Below are 18,498 nucleotides of genomic sequence, written 5' to 3' on the forward strand. Positions count from 1 at the left end.
CCACACAGTCAGGAGATCGGGAAGGCCTGGGAATCTCCTCTTAGTCGTGCGTACGTTACTTTTCTCCCGGTTGTCCGGTTTCCTCCCACATTCCAAAAACATGCTAGGTTAATTGGCGACTCTAAATTGTCCATAGGTATGAATATGAGTGTGAATGGTTGTTTGTCTATATGTGCCCTGTGATTGGCTGGCGACCAGTCCAGGGTGTATTATTTTGTTATATGAAATTATCAGCGGTATTCAACAAGAAGAGCATCCGGAATTTAAAGGGCTCAAGTCAAAAATCAGTATGCGGATCAATAAGATCCACTGTGGCGACTCCGTAATCAGGAAAAAAGCCGAAAGAAACGAACAAATTATGGACTCCAAATTGTCCATAGGTATGAATGTGAGTGTGAATGGTTGTTTGTCTATATCTGTCCTGTGATTGGCTGGCGACCAGTCCAGGGTGTACCCCGCTTCTCGCCCACTTTCTCATGCATTACAAACCATTATGAAAAAATAACTTTTTATATGTAATAATAGCCTCTTCTCTCTGTCCTATGCAGGTTTTAGCACAAAGCTACAACATGCAAGCCCTTATTGGAGTTAATAAGATGCACTTGTGAGCTTTGATGATAAAAGAGAAGCCTCCCCAGCAGATTCATGGGTTGAAACGCCAAACGACCTCCATCTACATTTTTCTCTTCAGTAAAACCCAATTCATCTACAACAATACTACCACCAAAGTCCATGGCTTGTCTTGCACCATGTTCACCTGGACCTGCCGCTTCATCGACTGGTCAATGCAGCAACCTCTAGAGTGAAACCCAAAAACAAAAAGCAAGAGCATAGACAAAGCAGCGATCTTCCATCAGTCTCAGCAAAAGTCGATCACAGGATAGGCTACTTGACGGTCACCACCTTCCTCGTCCACAACGGACCCTGCATAGCCAGGAAGCCAACAAGGACTATGCAGCTGGGACTGGTGGCTTTGGCAATGTTGTTCCTCAGCTCCATAGGTCACACCGATGTGGTCAAGCCCTCCAAGGCCAGAAGGCAGAGACGGGGTGAGTAGGTTTTGATAACCTTCTTTGGATTGTTTTTGACTGAATTAGACTCATTCATTCATTCATTTTCTACCGCTTTTTCCTCACGAGGGTCGCGGGGGTGCTGGAGCCTATCCTAGCTGTCTTTGGGCGGGTACACCCTGGACTGGTCGCCAGGCAATCACAGGGCACATATAGACAAACAACCATTCACACTCACATTCATACCTATGGACAATTTGGAGTCACCAATTAACCTAGCATGTTTTTGGAATGTGGGAGGAAACCGGAGTACCCGGAGAAAACCCACGCATGCACGGGGAGAACATGCAAACTCCACACAGAGATGGCCAAGGGTGGAATTGAACCCTGGTCTCCTAGCTGTGAGGTCTGCGCGCTAACCACTAGACCGCCGTGCCGCCCCCTGAATTAGACTATCTTTGAAAAATCTGTTTATTCTATTATTCAATTGAAAAGTGAAAGTGAAACACACCAGTCTTGTCCACCAGAACTTCCACTGGCTTCCTGGCCAATACTGTATACATTATAAAATCCTGCTACTCACTTTGCTACTCACTTACTCACAACCTGACTCCCTTTTATCTCACTGACCTCCTCGATGGTTGCCTTCGCTCCTCTGGCGCCAACCTCCTGTCCCCATCCTCAATGGCCATGCACCGTACCTTGGGAAACACAGCCTTTGGATTGTAGAATTGCTTTCAGATCAATCTGAGTTCCATTTGGAGGTTGGAATGCCTACTGTGTTGTGAATTTTTTACAGTAGAACATAGAACGTAATTTTAGGGGCAGATAGTTTGAAAAATTGCTTAATGGTAGAATTGCTTTTCCACATTATATTATTGAATCTTGCGATAATTATAGATTTGATTTGTATGTATTGAAGAAAAATGTGCTATGGTTTATGCCATACTGCGATACAAGGTGTAGTTTCCTTTTCCTTTTACCTATTTGTACCATATGGGAAGATCCACGATCGGGCTTCACCCCCTCGTGACAGCCTTCTTAGTTTTCGTCTTTTCGTCTTTTCCTCTGTTCCTCGTTCGTGCCCTTATTTTGAATTATTTCCTGTGTTGGTCTGTCCTGTGTTCTGTCACTTTTACTTTCTCTTCTACGTGCACCTGTTTGTAATTTGTTGATTGTATTTAGTTCAGCCGGTGCGTCTTCCTTTTGTCGGTTCATTGTCTTGTGTTGAGTTTGCCATTCTAGTGCGCCATGCTGCTGCATAGTGGAAATAAATACATTTTTACCTGCATTTGGGTCCTAATCTCTGCATCCTGGGGTCGAAACTTAAAACTCTCAAGCTGCACCGTGACAAAGGGTTTCTTATAAGATGTCTGCATTATTCCAGAAGGTTGTGTATTGGCAAGGAGCGAAGACCTGGTTATTTTTTAGAAATTCCCACCAAACTGTCACAGAGGTGCTAATCCAGTATTTATACTTTTAAAGCAATTTTTTCCCGCGTCTCGTAACCTCATGCAAGATTACAGCATCACGTGTCTGCGTGCACACCACAAAAATGTGAATTAAATGTCATTTTCTGTCAGGTATTCACTGTTACGACCTCATAATAGCAAAGACAAAAAAGGCCTCTCGTAGAACGCCATTGCTGCTGAGTTTGGACACAGTAAGACAACTTTTTAAAAGATCCTGAGGGTTACGCTACAAAAAAAGTCAAGTGGTAGACCCAAAAAATGTTTTACTGGCCATGAGCCTGATGATCCAACTGGCTGTCCTTCAAGACACGGAACAATGCTCTACCCAAATGAAGGCCGTTACTGGTGCCGAGTGCTGTTCAATAGCCATCTCACGGCATCTGTGAGAGAAGGGTTTTAAGAAGAAAAATTGTCCTCAAAGGCCTCATCTCCTACAACGGCACAAAACTGCCCATTTGGAAATATCACAAGAGTACTAAACATGGGAAATTAAAGGTGGAGGAAAGTTTTATTCTCACATGAGTAAAAAATGTAACCTTACTAACGTTACTGGCAATGACAAGGAGATCCCACCTGATATGTTTTCCACATGATACAATGGAGGAGCTGCCATCAAGACCTGGGGTGTTTTTTCCTTCAATGGAACAATAGAGCTTCAGGTTGTGCAGGGGCGTCAAACGGCAGAGATGTTGCAATGGGCAACCCTCATGACTGAAGGCCCTTGTCTGTGTGTAATGCAGTAAATTGCTTACTCCGAAATGTTTTTGTCTCATTCTCATTTATTCTTTTTTTTTATTTTGATGCTCTACTTCAGGGGTCTCAAACTCAATTTACTTGGGGGCCACTGGAGTAAACCACTGGACCAAACCACTGGACCAAACTTCGCTTTGGTTCCAATTTTCTACAAGAAAAGCTCTGATAAAACATTCCACTGTTCTCAAATATCTTACTTTTTATTTTTCTACACAAAATAAGATGAAAAATAAATAAACAAAACAAGAATAAAGAAAATCAATCAATCAGTAATAAATAAATAAATATAATAATAATAATACAACTGTAAATAAGAAAAACTTAAGAAACCACATATAGTTGGTGGGTAGACAAATTATTTTTTTCAGATTAAAATTAATTAGACATGACAAAACACGACTATAGTCACATTTATACTCTTTTTATTTACAACATATTGCACAACTGCAGGGTCTTGAGACACATGCTAACTCGCAAACTAGAGAGCTAGCAACCTAAATGGTAGCCTTCAAGTTATTTCCTTTAAACTTAAATAGCCAAAAACTTACCACTTCCACACGGATAAGGAGGATAACTATTAACAGTTATTTAACCTTTAACATGAACATTAATCAAACGTAATAATTTTTTCTGGGTACATGATACCATACAGCATCCATATCAAACTTGCGCGGGCCGCACTAACATTAAACTTTCATATCAAGGCGGGGGCCTCAAACTCGTGTCCTGCTGGCCACATTTGGCCTGCGGGCCGCGTGTTTGAGACCCCTGCTCTACTTGGAACCTCAGGATCCAACAGTGCAAAATGTGAATTCTTGCAATTCTTCAGATTTTGAAGACTTTTGATCAAGAATGTACAGTGAAACAACTGACCATTCATGATACGATGCATCCTACTCCCAAAGAAAAAGTCCATTGGGAGGTTGCCTACAGCCACAGTTGTTCATGCCAATGTTTTTTGACCCTGCACTTATTAGAAACCATGGTGATTATTTACTTTTGTAGACTGTGCACCCGGTGCAACAAAATCAGGGAAAAGAAAAACATTCCTTAACTAAAATTAGCATCGATCTCCTACAGAACATCGAAATCACAAATACCCTAAAGATGGATTTTGTCATACTTTTGTTTAAAAATGGCACCTTAGCTACGGTCTTCCTGCATGCCAAAGACACCCCCAATCCGACCTGTGTGTTTTTATAGCTCAATATGTGGGAATGCCAGTAAAATATCAAGGCAAACAAATCTCCTTGTTAAAGTCTTTCATATCTTTCTGGAAACAATTTCTTTCCTTTTATTTGATGTTGTTGACAAAATGACCTAATTTCTCTTGTGTGCGTTTCTCCATAGTTAGCAGCGAGATGCTGCCATCTTGCCCCAAAGGTTGTGAGCGTTGCTCCGACTACAATGGCTGCATCAAGTGCCAGCCCAAGCTCTTCATCTACTTGGAGCGCAACGACATCCGTCAAGTGGGCGTGTGCCTGGCCTCCTGCCCAATGGGATACTTTGGCATGAGGAACCCGGAAGGCAACAACAGATGTACCCGTGAGGTTTTACTTTACTGTGTGTTTGTTGCCAGTAATTCAGTAAATCCAGTGGGTTTATTCGTCAAATGTCATATTGTTATTGTAAGAAACTCTCCGTTTATCTACAAAAAGTTTGTTATGAAGGCAGCATTCCCGTACTTTGTAGCGGAGGAGAGCCAGCATCCTCAGTCTGTAGTCTGGTTTTGCTTATGTCTGGGCAAGCAGCAGAGGACTGGAACAATATCATGAAACAAAACGCATTGTAGTTTTGAAGATGGTGTCTGTGTTTTTCAATTTGGTCATCACATGCAGGAATTTGTAGAGGCCCAATCCATGTTGGTTTTACTGTTAATTATTACTAGTACTTCTTACTTATAATCCTTATTATCATTTTTAATGATCCTGAGTAGCAATAGTATGATTATTATTACTAATAATCAGTGTTATTTATCTAGATATAATAATAATGACAACAAAATATAGTATGGAGTTTGCATGTTCTCCCCTTGCGTGCATGGGTTTTCTCTGGGTATTCCGGTTTCTTCCCATATCACAAAAATATGCATGTTAACCTAACATGCATTTATTGGTATGCCCATAAGTATGTAATGTGAGTGTGAATGGTTGTTTTAGATGGTGGGATAGGCTCCAGCATGCTCCCATGACCCTAGTGAGGATAAGCAGCATAGAAAATGGGTGGATAGAAGAATAGTATGAAAAATAATATGGATAATAATAATAATAATAATAATAATAATAATAATAATAATAATAATAATAATAATAATAATAATAATAATAATAATAATAATAATATGAGTAATGAGTAATGGGGTTTTTTTCGTACTTCAATATTTTTTTCCAACAGTGCCATTATGTTAAAAATACTGTTGTTTCTTATGTGTAACGTACGCACATGTACTTTTTAGTCTGTGTTAACAGGGAGTTAGAAAAATATGACTTTATAATTACAAACTCATTTGGACAGAGTTTAATATTTATAAAATCAGATTGTTCTCTATGGAGATTATTTGTAATGTTTAATGTCTCTAATGTGTTTAGTTAATGTCATATGTCTTTTTTAATGAGAGACGACACTAGGGGTTTACTTTCACATGGGAATGCGTTTAGAATTTAAATTTCATCAAATGTTTTTTGGGAATGTGGGGGTGTGTTTAGATCCTCTGTCATTTTGGCAAGGAACCACACGCAGTCGATGCTCTTTTAGGTCTGCACACGCAAAAGATGCCAAGAAAACTGCCAACTGGCCCGGAGAAGACAACAGATTCCCAACTTGAGCTGCTGTTTTTCTGGAAAACAACAGTACATTCCGATATTAACACCATAATAAGGGAACTACCCCCCCCCCCCCCATACACACCCACTCAAGTGATGTTTTAAATTAGACAAATGTCAACAAGTTGTTTGTCGAAGGAGCTGGACACACTGGCTCTTCTCGTTCACACCAAAATACAAACACGTGTGTCACACATGTTGTTAGGGGGCTGTAATTCATTGAAGTGTTGCTCACTAACTAAACGGTCAAAGCTGCTTTTAGCCGCCAGTGAGTTCAAATGGTGGACGAGTGACATCATGTCATCCACGTTCTTCTCTTTGTGTCTTCCAGAATGTAAGATAGACAACTGCGACGCCTGCTTCAACCGCAATTTTTGCACAAAATGTAAGGAGGGCTTATACTCCCACAGCGGACGATGTTATGTCAGCTGCCCGGCTGGCCAGAGCACCGCCAACGACACCATGGAGTGTGTGGGTAAGGCACCTTTGACTTTTAAAATGATCCACTGCATCACACTTGCTACACAAGGTGCATTCATGAGGCAAATTGTATCATTCTTGAGTATGCTCAGGACCACCCCTCGTAGGGCCCACGATTCATGTGGGAGGGTCCCATTTGTTGTGAGGCATAAGTCAGCCACTTGTCAGTTAGTGATGGTGTAATGATACAGCTGCTGCCTCTCATGGTAGAATGTGTGGGTTTGATTACAACCTAAGACATTTTTTGAAATGTGTTATTTTGCAAGCTGCACGACGGTCGAGTGGTTAGCGCGCAGACCTCTCAGCTAGGACCCCAGTTCAATCCCACCCTCGGTCATCTCTGTGTGGATTGTTCTCCCCGTGCGTGCGTGGGTTCGGTTTCCTCCCACATTCCAAAAACATGCTAGGTTAATTGGCAACACCAAATTGTCCATAGGTATGAATGTGAGTGTGAATGGTTGTTTGTCTATACAGTGAAGAAAATAAGTATTTGAACACCCTGCTATTTTGCTATTTCTCCCACTTAGAAATCATGGAGGGGTCTGAAATTTTCATCGTAGGTGCATGTCCACTGTGAGAGAGATAAACTAAAAAGAAAAATCCAGAAATCACAATGCATGATTTTTTAACAATTTATTTGTGTGATACAGCTGCTAATAAGTATTTGAACACCTGAGAAAATGAATGTTAATATTTGGTACAGTAGCCTTTGTTTGCTATTACAGAGGTCAAACGTTTCCTGTAGTTTTTCACCAGGTTTGCACACACTGCAGGAGGGATCTTGGCCCACTCCTCCACACAGATCTTCTCTAGATCAGTCAGGTTTCTGGGCTGTCGCTGAGAAACACGGAGTTTGAGCTCCCTCCAAAGATTTTCGATTGGGTTCAGGTCTGGAGACTGGCTGGGCCATGCTAGAACCTTGATATGCTTCTTACGGAGCCACTCCTTGGTTTTCCTGGCTGTGTGCTTCGGGTCGTTGTCGTGTTGGAAGACCCAGCCACGACCCATCTTCAGTGCTCTGACAGAGGGAAGGAGGTTGTTCCCCAAAATCTCACAATACACGGCCCCAGTCATCCTCTCTTTAATGCAGTGCACTCGTCCTGTCCCATGTGCAGAAAAACACCCCCAAAGCATGATGCTACCACCCCCATGCTTCACAGTAGGGATGGTGTTCTTCGGATTGTACTCTTCATTCTTCTTCCTCCAAACACGCTTATTGGAATTATGACCAAAAAGTTCTATTTTGGTCTCATCTGACCATAAAACTTTCTCCCATGACTCCTCTGTATCATCCAAATGGTCATATGCAAACTTAAGACGGGCCTTGACATGTGCTGGTTTAAGCAGGGGAACCTTTCGTGCCATGCATGATTTCACATCATGACGTCTTAGTGTATTGTACCTACAGTAACCTTGGAAACGGTGGTCCCAGCTCTTTTCAGGTCATTGACCAAGTCCTGTCGTGTAGTTCTGGGCTGATTCCTCACCTTTCTTAGAATCATTGAGACCCCACGAGGTGATATCTTGCATGGGGCTCCACTCCGATTGAGATTGACCGTCATGTTTAGCTTCTTCCATTTTCTAATGATAGCTCCAACAGTGGACCTTTTTTCACCAAGCTGCTTGGTAATTGCTCCGTAGCCCTTTCCAGCCTTGTGGAGGTGTACAATTTTGTCTCTGGTGTCTTTGGACAGCTCTTTGGTCTTCGCCATGTTACAAGTTAAAGTCTTACTGATTGTATGGGGTGGACAGGTGTCTTTATGCAGCTAACGACCTCAAACAGGTGCATCTGATTCAGGATGATACATGGAGTGCAGGTGGACTTCTAATGGGCAGACTAACAGGTCTTTCAGGGTCAGAATTCTAGATGATACACAGGTGTTCAAATACTTATTTGCAGCTGTATCACACAAATAAATTGTTAAAAAATCATGCATTGTGATTTCTGGATTTTTCTTTTTAGTTTATCTCTCTCACAGTGGACATGCACCTACGATGAAAATTTCAGACCCCTCCATGATTTCTAAGTGGGAGAAATAGCAAAATAGCAGGGTGTTCAAATACTTATTTTCTTCCCTGTATGTGCCCTGTGATTGGCTGGCGACCAGTCCAGGGTGTACTCCGCCTCTCGCCCAAAGACAGCTGGGATAGGCTCCAGCACCCCCCGCAACCCACGTGAGGATAAGCGGTAGAAAATGAATGAATGTTATTTTGCAGTAAAGATCATTTATTAAAGGGGACCTATTATGCTTTTTCCACTTTTCTAACCTATAAATGTTAGAATGTTGTAATATCGTGTTAAACGATGCAAAAGTTTCAGATAATGAAGTTTAAGTATTTGGAAGTGAAACCTTTAAGTTATGGATGGCTCTGAACACTCAGTTTCACAAAGTTTTTCCTAACACCGACTCACTGTGATGTCACAGTGAGCCAGACCTCCTTTTATGGGCATGCCTGGGTTCGAGCTGTACATGTGTGTGTGCATGCCGTGGGTGGAATAAATTAAAACAGACAATTTTTTAAATCCAAGGAAGTACAGCTGGAATAGGTGCAGATTCTGGAAGACCTAGAAAGCTTTCTGCGTGGGTTATTGTGTGTAGCTGCTCTATATGAGTCCACATCTCAATACAAAGCATTCTGGATGTACTGCAGCTGTTTTACCTACAGTTTGTATTGCCGCGTTCAAGAGTGGTACAGCTCTTGTGGGCCTTGCATGGTTACTCAGACATGAGCACGCCTTCTTCCTTTTTTCCAGGAAACTTAGCCTGTTAATTTCCATAAATTCAAACAAAATTATTGCAGTGCTATCCACGGTTGGCGATATGGACGAGTGACTGCATGAGCTTTCAACCTGGACACATATACTGAAAGTCATGGATGCTCCTGCCAATGATGATAAATAACCCACGAGGTCAGGAAAGGTGCAGTAATGCATGGTTTTATGATGAAGTGATGGTGCATATACCGTAATTGCGCTGAAGTCCAAAAAAATGCTGTTTTTCCTGGAGTGGTTGGAAAAAGCAATCATGTGTCTTTAAATAATGGTATCTCTTGAGACAAATTGTAGGGACTTTCTTAGTGTCTGTCTTTCTCACTTCCTGTTCCTGCCAATCCGGTCCATTCTCCGCTGTGTGGGGCAGTTGCCAAATGAAACAGAAGACTATACAAATGTTTTAGGGACAAAGATGAGTCTTTCTGCTGAGCAACAAGAGATGTGATTAAAAAATGAAAAATCAAAGCAATTGTGTTTGCTAGCTCGCTCAATTGACAGTCGTTAAGTGCAATGTCAAACTTAACTTGAATAGCCATGTTTATTCCTCATGAATGCATTTCAATGACTCATTGACTTTACAGGAACGTATTACTGTTTTCCATGCAGAATGTGAAATGGCCGAGTGGAGCCAGTGGGGGTCATGCACCAAGAAGAACAAAACATGCGGTTTTAAAAAAGGGACGCAGTCTCGGGTGCGGCAGCCTCACAATCCTGTCACCTACTTGGCGGGGCGTCCTTCTCAGAGGTGTGCAGCGCAGACTGAAAGGAGGAAATGCACGGTGGCCAAGATGCCCTGTGTGAGAGGTAAACACATGTTCCACACAATAACAACTTGTAGAACAGTGATTCCCATTCACTGTTTTTACCTAATTGGTCAGAAATTGGCGGCACGGCGGTCGAGTTGTTAGCGCGCAGACCTCACAGCTAGGAGACCAGGGTTCAATTCCCCCCTCGGCCATCTCTGTGTGGAGTTTACATGTTCTCTGGGTACTCCGGTTTCCTCCCACATTCCAAAAACATGCTAGGTTAATTGGTGACTCCAAATTGTCCATAGGTATGAATGTGAGTGTGAATGGTTGTTTGTCTATATGTGCCCTGTGATTGGCTGGCCACCAGTCTAGGGTGCACCCCGCCTCTGAATGAATGAATGGTCAGAAATTCTAACTCATTTATTCCTTTGTTCAGCTATATTTGCCAGTGATGTATAGTGACATGCAAATCAATTAAATGTACTTCTACTTTATGACCATTCATACAACAGAATACGTGTAAAATATGTGCTTTGGCTCGGTAAAGGTTGTGACCCACTGTTGCAGAACATTGTATACCTTCACAGGTCAATGCAGTGCAATGAATTTCTAGTATTTTGGTTACCTTATTTAGCTCAGTGGAAGTGCAAACCATGAGGAACACCTCTTAGTAGGATGAAGTGGAGTTGTACAACCACAACAATAAACATATTGTCCAATGAACTCCTTTCTGAAGTGAGCTTGAATTCCCAGTCGTGAGTCACTAAATCTGCGTGCTGATTGGGTTTGGTTTGGCCAAGCTTGCCAAAAGGATTCCGATGCTCTTGATTTCTCAGCGTGTAAACAATAAACTCGGTGGATTGTGCCAAGAATCATGAGGGAAGCAGAGCTGGACACGAATCATGCATGGCGCGAGAGAACATTCAGTTGTCTCAGTTGCATACCTGCCATTTATCGTCTATATTCACCTGTTATCAGCTTTACTTGCAGCCTATTCATACCTGTCAGTCCTCCAGTTAGCTTCCCCTTCTTGTCTTACTTTTACCCGTCATTCCCGTCAGCTTCCTGTTTAGTTTTGTACAAACCTCCAGCACTGCTTGGATCATGAACTTATTGTTGTGCGACCCTCAATGGGCAATGCTTTCCAAGAGATATATATTTGGCAGATATGTCTGGTACAACGCTCAATGCTAATCATAAAGCACAACTGGAAAATCAACGAAGCGTGGCATAAACAGGCTTTAAAGCTTTCATCTGAACAATTTAGTGGGACAACAATCTAATATTGTGCAAACGTTAATGACTGGAGAGATGTTGCAACAGGTTTGCCTGCATAAACAATAACCAGGGTTTGCATAATCATAACGACATTTACATTTAAGGGCATGGTTTAAATCAGCGGTCTCAAACATGCGGCCCGCGGGCCAAATGTGGCCCGCAGGACACTACTTTGAGGCCCCCCCCTTGATATGAAAGTTTAATGTTAGTGCGGCCCGCGCAAGTTTGATATGGATGCTGTATGGTATCATGTACCTAGAAAAAATTATTACGTTTGATTAATCTTCATGTTAAAGGTTAAATAACTGTTAATAGTTATCCTCCCTATCCGTGTGGAAGTGGTAAGTTTTTGGCTTTTTTAAGTTTAAAGGAATTACTTGGAGGCTACCGTTTAGGTCGCTAGATCCCTAGTTTGCGAGTTAGCATGTGTCTCAAGACCCTGCAGTTGCGCAATATGTTGTAAATAAAAAAAGTATAAATGTGACTATAGTCGTGTTTTGTCATGTCTACAGGGCTCTAATAATGCTTTGTTCATTTTAATCGGAAAAAAATAATTTGTCTACCCACCAACTATATGTGGTTTCTTAAGTTTTTATTATTTGCTGTTTTATTATTATTATTATTATAATTATTTATTACTGATTGATTTTCTTTATTCTTGATTTGTTTATTTATTTTTCATCTTATTTTGTGCAGAAAAATAAAAATTAAGATCTTTGAGAACAGTGGAATGTTTTATCAGAGCTTTTATTGTAGAAAATCGGAACCAAAGCACTGAAAAAGTTTGTATATTTTTCTGTTTTTAATAAATGCCTTTTTTTTGAAAACCTGATGTGGCCTAGTCTCACCCAGACCCGAGCTCCAGTGGCCCGCAAGTAAATTGAGTTTGAGACCCCGGTTTAAATCATTCTGGGTACCGTAACAAGTAATGTAACAAGGGAAAGTCTAAAACTGATTAGCTTTCATTATTTTTTTTCTTGAAACTATAACCTACTATGTTATTATACTACATGATATTATGTAAGAGAGCTCACTCACTGCATTGGTTCAGCACCGAGACGTTTCATAGAACAACGGCAAACAGAGTGAGTCCTCTTGTCAGTCATGTGGTCTCTGTGGGGGAGGTGGGGCTCCTAGCATAAACAAAACAAAAGAGTAATGCAGGTGAAAAGCCAGAATTTCAAGAAATGCTGCATATGATTGACAGACTGTGAGAAAATACATGTCACAAAATTCCGCAACTTTACAGAGTAAAAGATGACATATTAAAGGAATTATGGCATTATTATGATATTTTGTTATGATTCTATATTATCATAACAGTGGTTTATTATGAAGCAGAGATTTACTTCTCTTGCACGGCTTATTAAATGGTGCAGGTGTACCTAATGCTCCAAATGTGATAACCCTTCCATGGAGCAAAGTCAGCTGTTCAGTAAACGGCCACAGCAGGCCCCGTTTTTGAGAAATGAGACGTTCACCTTGGAAAGAATTCCAGTGTGGGGTCGGGAGAACAATTAGCAGTGAAATATTATAAACCCACTCATAAAAACTTCGAAGTGGTTGGCCAGGATGAGGTGTGGGGCGTCCGCTGATGAGAAAAATGACGTCCTTCTTGAGCTTCATGAGGACACACTGCTGCCAAAATGCACAAGAGTGTGGGTGGGGGGGCTGCTGGTGCCCTGAGAGTGATGATGGAGCAGTTGGGGATTGATTGTGGGAGTCATCAGGCTGTGGTATAGCACACCGAGGGCAGGGCTTGTATAACAATGTGTGATTTAGTGCTGTACACATCACCCACACCGCCTTTTGTGAGGTTCCTCTAAGGAGTCTCACGCAAAAACTTCTCTGGACGCCTCATTGCATTTGTCAGGCGGAATTGTTTGGACTGGATGGAGAGGAGGTGCAATCAAGGCAGTCATAAATGGATGGAGATGTAATTAAATCCTTACACAAGAAACCATCACATCCTCCATTAGCATGCATCTACTACCGTTTTCTTGATTTGAATGATGACTTATGTTGTTTTTGGTGACATATGAGTCACTTTGTCAATTGTTTAAAGTTTCAGCATGAAAATGAAAACGCGACGGCGCCCGTTGACCTTTGTGTTGTCTTGTCGACGACATGCTGAACACTGTCCAGCCCTTGTGCGCGTGTGTGCTCCTTTAGCCAAGTTCATAACAAACATCCGTCAGTGTATAGCTAACTAGCCCGCCTAGCATAAACAAAACGGACTACTTTTGAGTGCAGCCTGAGTAATAGACGTCTGTTCATTTCCACTTTCTTCGCGGGGTCGATATGTGACGGGTTAGCTTAGCTTGTGATTGTTGCTGCAAAAATGCATGCTACTTGAGATGTTTGCTCATTATTAATGGTCCCATATTATAGCATTTGTCACCAATGTACAATGGTTGAAGTTGAATGTGTGTTGTTCAAAATCTAGCCTTGATTTAGACCAGGGGTCTCAAACACGTGGCTCGCGGGCCAAATGTGGCCCGCAGGACACTAGTTTGAGGCCCCCGCCTTGATATGAAAGTTTAATGTTAGTGCGGCCCGCGCAAGTTTGATATGGATGTTGTATGGTATCATGTACCCAGAAAAAATTATTACGTTTGATTAATGTTCATGTTAAAGGTTAAATAACTGTTAATAGTTATCCTCCCTATCCGTGTGGAAGTGGTAAGTCTTTTAAGTTTAAAGGCTATTTAAGTTTAAAGGAAATAACTTGGAGGCTACCGTTTAGGTTGCTAGCACTCTAGTTTGCGAGTTAGCATGTGTCTCAAGACCCTGCAGTTGCGCAATATGTTGTAAATAAAAAAAGTATAAATGTGACTATAGTCGTGTTTTGTCATGTCTACAGGGCTCTAATAATGCTTTGATCATTTTAATCTGAAAAAAATAATTTGTCTACTCACCAACTATATGTGGTTTCTTAAGTTTTTATTATTTGCCGTTTTATTTATTATAAAATAAATATATAATATATATATAATATTTATATATTATTTATATATTTATTATTTATATAATATTTTATTATTATTATTATTATATTTATTTATTTATTACTGATTGATTGATTTTCTTTATTCTTGATTTGTTTACTTATTTTTCATCTTATTTTGTGTAGAAAAATAAAAAGTAAGAACCAAAGTTTTTTTTTATTTTTTTGTTTTCAATAAATGCGTTTTTTTTTGGGGGGGGGGGAAACCTGATGCGGCCCAGTCTCACCCAGACCCAAGCTCTAGTGGCCCCCAAGTAAATTGAGTTTGAGACCCCTGATTTAGACAGTTTAAAAGTGTACATTATGTTGTCTTGCGTGTATGTGTCTTTAATGCTAATGCGCTCCAACAGTGTGCGTCTCTACAAAGTGCTATTTTGCACTTTATTCACTTTTTAGATACATAGGCATCCCTCGTTTTTCACCATTAATTGGTTCCAGACCCAAACACGACCAGTCAATTTCAATTTCATAAAATATTTTTGTAACGCATAAAGCCCAGTGAATATGCAATAACACCCTTAGTTATCTTTGCAATTGTTTTGTAGATATAATAATAGAAATTATGATTTAGACTTAAATAAGATAACGTGCTTCGTGGTGGCAATTGTGTAATGTTACTGACACCTAGAGACCAGTATAGTATGTACAGTATGAGTTCATATACAGTATGCAGTGCATAATCACACAGGAGCTGCTGTCGGCCACTTTCTACATTACTAATCTGCTGCTAGCACATTGGCTAACAGTCAACTCTAGCTACTAGCAGACATCACACACATTACTTCCCAGGCCCTGCTTATGTACATATGCCTATATTTTTACTAATAATAGACTCACAAAACTGCAACCATTTATTAATTAAAAAAAATTTTTTTAATGGCGATAGAATGAGGGAACGAGGGACGAGGGATGACTGCACACTGTGATTCTGGACGAAATAGGTGCCATAAATCACATACAATACATAGTAACGCGACACTAGCATAGCTATGTCAGCTACAATGCTAACATTCAACTCACACAGCAACATCATGCTAGGCTAGCCTTGGATAGGGCTGTCAAAAATAACACAGTAATTAATTATTTCATTCATTTTTCTGTGTAACTAACAAATGCGCACTAGAGCAAACACATCTCTCAATTATAACCTGAACACATCAACAATGGATGTATCTCCACTCACACCCGTCACAGCCTCATTCTCATTACAAGAACATGCGATGCATTCAGGCACACTCCCAAATCACACTCACAAATCGCAATAACAGCATTGTAATGTGTGTATGTGTATATGTAAATAAACAGGAAGATGAAGAAAAACTTCTTCTTATCAATCTTCAATAACTTTGTGAGTCTTAATTTTGATGTACAATTATCTACATTTAAGTATACTAGAAAATACAAAGAAAACAAGTAAATGTACCTTAAGTTACGTGATGTCTTTGAATCATTATAACACGGTTGGAAGCCTGCTTTTTTCTTTATAATGTTGTCCTATACACAAGGTGAGCTCTACTTCCTAGCAGCAGGTCAGAGAAGGTATCATGTCCATGCGGTAAGGGTTTTTTTCCTTCATGATATCATGAAAAGCCACAACTTGTTCTTTCAAAGTGGAGCAAACAAGAGAGGGAGATTTTTCTCACGTTTGGTGCTCATAAACAGGCTCTAGAGACACATTAGAAAAAAATAGGTGTACCTTTAATGTGCATTGCTAGTAATAACAATACTGCCAAAAGGGCTGCTAATAGTTTCCTAAGGCTGTATTTACAATCTTTAGTAGGCTTATTAGACATATAACTATAGTCTATTAAATCTAGTAAGTACAGAATGCTCATTTGCAACCTCTGCCTGCCTGATTTTTCCCCATCAGACAAGAAGAACCAAGGTCACGCGAGAGGGAACACACCAGGAGGAAACATCAAAAAAGCCAGTCGAGGCGGAGGGAGAAGGAGTAAAGGCCAAAGCACCGTTGTTGCCAACATCACAAGCAGCTCCGTCACTTAAAGTCCCACGGAAGCGTCACAAAACTAATCCTGGACATATGCTGACATCTTGACAAGCTTGACTGCGACACAGCAAAGGCCCACTTTTAGATGCTGACTCAGCATTCTTGCATAGCAAACACAGACTGGAAGGCCAGAGCTCCCATTGGTTTTGAACAAATTTTGCTCCTTGTTTGTGTCGTCAGAGGTGACGGATGGATTCTTTTCTCTTCAACGTGATCCACAAGGAGCATGAAAGTGGGAGCATATGGAAAGGCACTGGAAGGCATTAGTAGTTGTTCTACACAAGATTTTCTATTCCCTATTTTGTAAGAAGTACACACACATCTACAATGTACTTTAGGCTGAATGAGAAACTGAATACCCAAATATACGCCGTGGCTGCTCAGTTATATGTTTGCAACACAGGGTTTTGATGTTTTTGCACAGTCATGAACATTTATATTTGTTGGTCTTTATTCAGTATTTGACTGCATCGGTTTTTATTTGCATTATTCATTTATGCTAAGGCTTGTGAACACACATAAACAAATATTAGTAAAGCTGTGTATACCGTATCTTATTTGTTTTTGCGGTGAGACCCCAAATAAAGAGGACTCAAACACTTATTCTGGGGCAAGAACCCTATTGGTTTGGGATAGTGTCCAAAATGACGAAGGTGGGTGATTGTCAAGGGCATGGACAACACTCTAGCTAAGCCCCCCCCCCTGGATGAAGCCTAAATTGGTGCAGGCTAAGCGCTCTTATCTTTCAATCCTAGTGACGTCCACTAGTCAAGGTCAAGGGTTAATTAAGTCACACAGAATTTGTGATCCAAGGATTTTCTATTTCAAAACAAGAACTGTTCTGATTTTGAACAAAGCTGTACATGATTGAGGGTAGGTGAAGTCATACCAAAGGACAATTTTATGACCCACTCTCAAATTTTCAGATGCAGTTATGTCTCGAGAAAGAACCCTGTCCATTTTGAAGAATATTTGAGCCAATGTAGTTGAGGCAATATTGGTGAGTGCACTTTATTATTGACAATTTGCATGTTTACAATTTTATACTTAATATTTTACCCACGGTGACTGAGGTGACTGAGGTGAAGACTAGGTCTAGCCTATGCTTTTGTGAATTTGGAACCAGTTTTCAGGCATACAGAAACTAAGAAAACTAATAATTTTGACGTCAAATGAGTTTCTTTTCTGCTCTTGAGCAGTCACACAAACGTTCAGTCACAATGTAATTTTTCCATCACTTTTTGGGAACATCGAAACCAAGAAATGTAATCATTTTGAGGTCAAATTAGTTGTTTTCTTTTCACTTTTGAAGTAATTTCTTCAAGGACCCTGCTAATTTCTGCAGAATATCTGAACTAACATGACTGAAGACAGTAGACATTGAGTTCCTACGCCATGTAGTACATGTTTCTTTTTGCACAATCTTCAATTTTGCTACATCAAAACAGGTGTTCCTTCTCAGTCTTTTCCTGACTCTGTCTCTCGATGGCGCAGGCAATGGCGAAAATGTTTCTGGAGAAATGAATCTCCAGAAGTAATATGTTATAAATTAGCATGACAATACAGCCGTGGTTTTGGTTTTGATTCCTCATACTTCGCATTAGGCTTAATTGTTCCTACAGGTGTGGAATATAGCGAAAGACAGGAGCTTCTGGACACTTTTTTGCTCTATGCAGTGCTTACAGATGGTGAGAAAATGCCTTTAGAATGAGTTATGGCCTCAAATGTCAAGAAACTAGCACTTGGATGCTGTTACAAAGTGACTATTTAAAGTTTTAACAATGAAACAGAATTTGCTTTGTGGCCTCTACAAATGTTTTTTCTCTGTGATAGTACACTTAATCAACTTGGACACTGTGGTGGCTGTCGATCTTTCTATATTTGCAACAGATTTCTTTTGCTCCAATTCAAAGTGGCCTTCATCAGTTGCTTGTCTTTGTTTAGTCGACCCCCTCACCTTGCCGCCGTTCCAGTTTTTTGACTCAAAGCAGAGACTCTGCATGTTGGACAGGCTGACGTATTATCCACAAATGTGCACGTTCACATGCATAGATACGGACCTGTCACGGTGACCCCTGCCTGGATGTGGAGTGATTCCCACTACCTTTTGCCCACAGAAATGCATCTGGAATTTTGTGAGGGCTGT

At 40.6% G+C, this 18,498-nt stretch overlaps 1 protein-coding gene across 1 annotated transcript; it reads left to right on the forward strand.

The window, feature by feature from the left end:
- The first annotated feature begins 903 nt into the window (after positions 1–903).
- On the forward strand, positions 904–17,240 carry rspo1 (R-spondin 1). The gene is made up of 5 exons (XM_078790770.1): positions 904–1,049; positions 4,586–4,780; positions 6,389–6,532; positions 9,917–10,114; positions 16,215–17,240. The coding sequence occupies exons 1-5, from the start codon at positions 953–955 to the stop codon at positions 16,346–16,348; spliced, it is 768 nt and encodes a 255-aa protein (XP_078646896.1). The 5' UTR covers positions 904–952; the 3' UTR covers positions 16,349–17,240.
- The last annotated feature ends 1,258 nt before the right edge of the window (positions 17,241–18,498 follow it).

This window comes from Doryrhamphus excisus, linkage group LG5, assembly GCF_037039965.1.
Source record: "Doryrhamphus excisus strain RoL-2023G ecotype Guam linkage group LG5, RoL_Dexc_Guam_v1.1, whole genome shotgun sequence".
NCBI lineage: Eukaryota > Metazoa > Chordata > Actinopteri > Syngnathiformes > Syngnathidae > Doryrhamphus > Doryrhamphus excisus.